General features: G+C 42.3%; 1 protein-coding gene across 1 annotated transcript; it reads right to left on the reverse strand.

Moving 5' to 3' along the window:
- C23H6orf141 (chromosome 23 C6orf141 homolog) lies at positions 3,149–7,237 on the reverse strand. The gene is made up of 2 exons (XM_013970828.2): positions 6,267–7,237; positions 3,149–3,563 (listed from the first exon to the last, which is right to left on the reverse strand). The coding sequence occupies exon 1, from the start codon at positions 7,110–7,112 to the stop codon at positions 6,549–6,551; it is 564 nt and encodes a 187-aa protein (XP_013826282.2). The 5' UTR covers positions 7,113–7,237; the 3' UTR covers positions 3,149–3,563; positions 6,267–6,548.

Below are 7,237 nucleotides of genomic sequence, written 5' to 3' on the forward strand. Positions count from 1 at the left end.
TGAAATGTGGACATCAGTGGTCAGGGAATCCTTTTACACATGGTGGCTGTGTTCACAAGTCTTTCCTTAAAGTCTTTTGATTTAAAAATCCTCTGGTGCCCTGTATACCTCCTTGTCTCTCTCCCAAGTAAGCTGAATTCAGGGTATTCATTTGTACCTACTTTTTCATGGACCCAGCAGGCTTTCAAAATAAACTCAAAGTCACAAGACTTTTTAAAAGTGAGACATGTGCCTAAAGATTATCCAACAGGCACACAAATCAGCTTTAACACTCAGGGTTCTGAGCCTGGGGCAGATTTGTCCAACAAATCAGCCTTAGGATTAGGCTTGTTGTGCACTTAATAGCCTCAGTGATCAATGGATTGTGCCCTCTGCCTACATGGACACTGTGCAGTTCTTACTTTGCTCTCAGTAAGGTGGCACTAATCCATTCTACAGCATTTTGGGTGTCAACAGTCAGGGCTGAACTATGCCAGAGTATAGTTCATTCCATAAAGAAACTCCTCGCAATGCTGCATTCTAAGAATTATAATGTGATTTTCTCCAAAAAAAGAATTCTGTGACTGGACCTTCCAGAATTCTGTAACTGGGTCTTCTAGTTTCTGTCTTCAAGATGAGTGATGAACAGTATAAACAGACAATAATCAGATCACATGTGATAATTAAAAAAAAAAAGACAGAAAAACAGTCTTAGTAAACACCACTGGTTTGAGAGACTGTCCTCAAGTCTTCTGAAACAAAAAGTGAGTTTTTAAGCACTGAGGTTAGCTGGGCTCTGAAGTTATGAAGCTGGGTCCTAACTCCCTTGCAGAAACTAGGAGTTGGGGCCCTCATCTTTCTAGATTATATTTCAAAGGAATTGCTTCTGGTCCTTGAGACAGACAGTCCTGCTCCTGGGTTGTAAAACTGGCAAGAGGTTAGGAGATTTATATCTCAAAGGGGCAGAGAAAGAAATTTACAATTGCAAGTTTTCTCAAGTAATGCTGAAATGCAGCAAGATCCTATGGTCTTCCCACCGACATCCTCCGCCTGCCTTTTGTCTATGGAAAAACTTTAACCAAAGAACAAGTTTAATCAGAGAACTGAGAAAACACAGAAGCAAAGAAAAGCAGGACAAAACAATAATAGTTTAGCTATTAATACTAAGCAAAGTTAAGGACCTTTAGTTGCTTTTTGAGGTTATAGATAATATTCTGAGCCATATCCTGTGAGCAATGTTGCAGATACTGAAATCCCCACCAGGCAGAAGCTAACTACATGATGACCGGACTGTAGCCATGACTTAAGCTGCCACAGTTCCAAGTACTGGCCTCAAGGAAACCAAATGACTCTGGAACTGAAGATTAACTGTACTTAATCACAATGACACAAGTCAGACCACCGATGACCAATTTCAAGATGACTGTCAGAGCTGATGGTGCTGTTTCTACACGTAGCCACCACCCTCTGTCTGTAAAAGCTCTAGCCCGCTGGAGTTGTCAGTGGGCCAGCATCTAAAATAAGGCAAACTGTCCTTTCCACCAACCTTGCTTCGGAATTGGCATTTGAGTGGCCAGCAGCCTGCTCCCACTTTCTGTTACAATGATCTAAGGAAAAGGCGCTCAGAAGCTATAGTCACGAAAAAACCTGAAGTTTAGCTTGAGCTGAGAATAAAATTAACATCATCTTGGTCACTATAAAAGTTTCCCTCTACCATGCCTGCCTTCGCTCCCCTGTCCAGTACAGGTGATATTAGCTGACTCCCTTTCTATAACCAAGCTCTGAATGAGCAGCCTCTGTTTGTCACATTTTTTAAGGCTGCAGCCCCCTGAAAGTACTCATTGGATCTTAGAAATCTAAGTTTGAATTTAAATTAATTCCTTGTTTTGAAACTGAGTCTTATGTTTTGTTAACTATTACCTACATTGTGCCTAGTAACTGATTATAATTCCTTACTCTTTCCAAAGTAAACCGGATTGTTTCTTTCCTTATCTTCATCTACAGAAACAAAGTTATAAAGATTTGCCCTCCCTAATTAAAGAGCAAAGTACTGACCACAGTTATAAGAATGTCAGGATGTTCAAGAGTCACAGTCTTTGTTTTCTTATCTGAATCAGTTAATTCAAATTCAGGCTCCACCTCCCCCCCCCACCCCCTCCCAATTCATTACTAGTGGCTGGCAAGTCCTGACTCAGCCTGTAAGTGTTGTAATTGGGCTTTCTTTAAAGACTTCCTGCCCACTTCCCTTAGGGAGATTTTTAAGTATTGTTTCACATTATTAGACAATAAAAGAATCACATTTCTGAAATAGTTTGACCTTCAATAACCAATCAGTCTTTCATTAGGAAAACTTTAGACTAATAAGGCTTAAAAAAAAAAGAAGACAAAACTTATTAGAGATCGCTTTGCCAATTCACACAGCAATACATATTGCACTCTTTTGTAATCTCTAAATGTTTTCATAATTCTACAGTGTTATTTCCACAACATTGTTAACAATTACTGAGGAATGTATAAACAATAATTTTTTTTCAGTTTTTGTAAGTGACAGAGTAGGATACAGCAGTAAATATAGCATATATGTCAATACCTGTCAAGCTTCAATGTGAATCACACAGGGATCTTGACAAAATGAGAAATCTGATTCAACAGACTTAAGAGCAGGGCCTAGAATTCTGCATTTCTTAAAAACCCATCCTTCATGATGCCCAAGTTGCTGGTTCACAGACCATACTTTGAATAGCATCCTAGTATACATTAGTTTATATGAAGACAATACTCAGATTTTATATACTGTTTATGCTCAGAAAGTGAAAGTGAACCCACTCCAGTGTTCTTGCCAGGAGAATCTCAGGAATGGGAAGCCTAGTGGGCTGCCGTCTATGGGGTCGCACAGAGTTGGACACGACTGAAGTGACTTAGCAGCAGTAGCAGTATGCTCAGAAAAGTTGTACATTTATATGCACATATATACATACATTAAAAAACCAAATAAATAAAACAAGACTGGAAACATACCAATTAAAAGAGATCTGGGGTCATGGGTGAGTGTTTGTTTTTCTTTTTCCTCACAAACTAACATTTCCTTAATTTTTTTTTTTTTTGCATTGAACGTAACTTTTTCTGTTGATGGAGAGCTTTTTCTCTTTATCCTTTCTCTTTTTTTTTAAGCAAAAAGGCACATCAAGTGCTAGTGATGACCAACAAGAATAAGATCAGCAAGTGGAATGTAATGACTCTCAAAGTTGACGCAGACTGTGGACAAAGGTTAAAAGAGGCTGACACTTGCTTGATCCCTGGCGGTTATGTGGCTGTCCTATGTCTTTGGCCACTTGAGTGGTCAGCTGGCTTCCAAAGTCGTTGCTGTGATTCATCCACATAAGACAGCTGTAGATGATCCATTTTTGGTGAGGTGGAAGTAAGACCAAAGATCCAAGACCCAGTCATTCTCAGAGACTTGGCTTTAAGTCAAGTTGGCATTGAGGATGCCCAAGCTTCCGTTTGGTTCACTCCCAGGACACTGTTAACTGGAAGATTCCTCAGCTTCTGTTCACGACAGGATTCTGCTCAGGGATCAGGAACACCTGTGAAGCAAACCCAACAGGACTTCAACTTCTGACTTTCTACATCAGGGAGACAGCTTTTAAAAGAAAATCTATGATATTGTAGGCAGTTGGCAGGGAGGTTGATAAGTGCTTTAAAAATAATTTTGACTTAAAGGAAAGAAAATTAACCCAAACATTTGGATTAAAGGAATTTGGCTGACTAGAATAAATACATTTTTGAAAGACAGGAGATGAAATGAAAATTCTCTTATTCTGCTTTTCTGAGATGACAAGGGTGCCAGATTTCAAATCCCAGAGGGCAGACAGACTAACCTGACAGGTCCTAAAGAAAGTACTGCAAGCTCGTAGCTGCCAGAGAATCAAGCAGTCTGTGAATCTTCTTCAAAGGCTGTGAAGCGCAGCGCAACTTAGGCCTCTTAGACTTAGGATCAATCTTATCACAAGCTGGGGAGAAGGGGGGCTATTACTAAGCAATTTAAGGAATGTATTTACTGATCTATTAAACATTGGGAAAAGCTAGAAATAAACCTCTTCTTCGAAGAATGTAGAAAAAGTCCATAAAAACCACTCATTTAGGACCTATAAGTTTTTTTGTGTTGTGTGCCTTCTGATGCTTTTTATTAAATAAAAGCCTAAAGTGAACTAAACAATAAAAACAATACTAATCGTTAACCTTGAGCATTTACTATATGTCAAGCACTGTTCAAAATATTTTTGATCTAACTTAATCCTAGGAAAAAACTCTGTAAGGTTGATACTATTTATTATTCTTATTTAACAGTTAAGGACCCAGAGGCACAGAGATGTGAAGCACTTGCCCCAGTGCACAGTTACTTAGAGGTGGAGTGGTTTCGAACCCAAGTAGTCCAGCTCCTGAGTTTGCTCCATAGAGAAGGCAAGGGAAAGACACTACTGTTTTGGGTCAACTTTAAAGAGGCTTTTCCAAACATCATGTTTGGGAACGCATGTAAGAATTAAAGATTTTAAAATTATTTAAAAAGAAAATAAATAAATCTCAACAACTTATTAAGTCAGATCTGAAATTGTCTGCTAAGTTAAACCTCACATTGGAGCCAGGCAGGGTTGTTACGTAAGAAGATAATTCATTTCATGGAGTCTGTATTACCCTTTTGAACTACCAAGCAATTTTGAGCACAGATGAGCTCTCAAGATACTTAGTTCCACTCAAGTGAGGGTCACAGTGGCCTGAGAACTGGTAGTGGTGAGTCTCCAGGCTGCAGGCCTGGCCAGACACAGGAACACCAAGGTGATTTAAATGTTTTTCTAATCTAACACTTAGAAATCTTAGCGTTAGATTTCTCATAAACATGAGTCAGAAAACCCAGGCTGCCCTCACTTATCTCTGACTCCCTAGAACTAAGTCCTAAAGGCCATCCCCAAACTTTTACAAGAGAGATGACCAGATCATATTATCTACTTAGTAAGCATATGCAGTAACTAGCTGTGTGACCACTTGACCTCCAGGTCTAGGTTGACTCATCTGTGAAACAGGGATGTATCTTACCTGTCTTGTCTGGCAAGAGGTGGATCAGACCACATCTGAGGGTCTGTCAAGCTCTAAACTGAAAATAAGGGGAAAAGGAGTCTGGGAGGAGGCCATGTTCAATAGTTTACTCCTTAAGAGTCAGAGTCCTCACTTGTTTCATTAATTCCTGCAGTAACCGGATACTCCTTCAGTTCATCAGATCATCTCTAGAGGGAGTGCTTTGCTGTCACACACCTTCAAACCAGGCCCCACTACTAGAGTTAATAAAGATGGTGTTTAACAAAAAATTTAAAATAATAATAATAATAATGAGTTGTTTCAATAGCATCAAAAGAAACTGTTTTCTCCAACACCATCAAGAGAGATGTATTTTTGATTTGGTCTTCATTACAAATCTTAATAGAAACTCTGAATAAGATATAGTCATTTTATGGCAAATTATACATTTCTATCTACCTTTATCTGCAGTATTTCAAACATTAAAATAACTAAAATTTTCATATTAATGGCATTTTTACTGAACTAAATTAGATACTTTGGGGTTAAGTCCTTTTAAACGGCATTTCACTTTCAAAGTTCTGCCTTCCGTTTTCCTCCCTTCTTCTCCTAGCGCCTCTTTTCTTCTCAACACTTGAGTTTGTCGCTCAGTCGTGTTTGACTGTTTGCGACGCCATGGACTGTAGCCCGTGAGGCTCCTCTGTCCTGGGATTCTCCAGGCAAGAATATTAGAGTGGATTGCCATTTCCTTCTCCAAGGGATCGTCCCGACCCAGGGATCGACCTCTGGTCTCCTGCATAGAAGAAGCCCTAACAGTTAAATGTGAAACAAAGAAAAGAAGAAGAAAGATGTGCACATCAGAAGAGTAACAAAGAGAGATTTTGTTTACTGACTGATTGTTTTACATTTTATTTTCCCATTTCTTTTAACTTTCTATTTCAGTTTTAAAACAAGCCTCTCTCCCCAGGTATTCCTACCTCCACCCCCTTGGCAGAGAGCCAACTTCCCTTCAGCTTTCAGGTCTCGCAGAGAAAGGGGGCGGAGGCAGAAAAGAGACCAACTGAGAGGAATTGCAAAATAAGAAGTAACAATAGATTTTCTTATTTCAAAATCCCCGCGTTCTACAAATTTGAAAATACATTTATTTCCCTCTTCTAAGGTCCGCAGACCGTCACAGTATTTAAGCCACAGTATTTAAGGAGGTATTTGTTGCTTACAGTTCAGTCTTCATTGGGTGCCCTTGTTCTCTCCTGGAGAGCACCGCCAGACTCTTAAAAGGTTCTTGCAGTTTTGTTAATCACAGGTTGGAGTTTCCGGAAGCGCATTTTCTTGATAAGCGCTGCTTCACCGTTCCCGAACATTCCTCGGGCTCCTCTAGCCCACTAAATCTTGTCCGGTTATCAGGTCCGTGAAACGATCCTCTCTGCGTGGACACGGGTGTTTCTCTTTGCGCCGAAAGCGCGGGATTCTCCAGGGATCCTGGCGCTCCGCAACGCGTCTCACTCCCTGTTGGCGCGGAAAGTGACCGCGGTCATGGAGCGCTCCTCTGTCAGCGTGGTCATGCTGCCCTTCGCCCATGCGACCTCCAGGACTTCTTGTGTCACCTCATAATCCAAGACCCGCACGAGCAGGTGTTTGGGAGCTCGAGAGGGAGCGTCTACACGGCTGCCAGAAATTCGAATTTTCCGTGGAAAGAGAGAAGAGCAGTTGGGTTCCCGGTCTTGTCCTTGCGCTTTGAAAAGGTCCTCCTCATCGGCCACCTCTTCCCGCTCGGCGTCCCCCTGAGTCCCCAACCACCTCTCTGGGTGCAAAAGAAAGAGCACTTTATCTCGGACCCAGGAATCACAGTCCGCGTTCTCCCCCGCCCCGCAGTCCTCGTGGGTGCCGCCCTGCTTGCGGCTCCATTTCGCCGCCGAGGGGTTCGGGGCACCTGGGGCCGAGGGAGCCCCGCGCCCCTCCTCGCGCGCAAACAGCCGGGAGCGTTGCTCGCTGCGGGGCGAGTCTGCGAGATCTGGAGCCCCGCGGGGACCCGGGGCCCCCATCCCAGTATGAGGGCCATTCATCCGGTGGTTCTTCCACGGAATTTTGCGGCGAACACCAAGCAGAGCTCCGGAAAGCGCGGGACAGACGGCCGTAGGCGTGGCCTCGCGCGCCCCGCCTCCCGGTCTCGGACTGGCCACGCCCGCTA

The sequence above is a fragment of the Capra hircus genome, chromosome 23 (assembly GCF_001704415.2).
Source record: "Capra hircus breed San Clemente chromosome 23, ASM170441v1, whole genome shotgun sequence".
NCBI lineage: Eukaryota > Metazoa > Chordata > Mammalia > Artiodactyla > Bovidae > Capra > Capra hircus.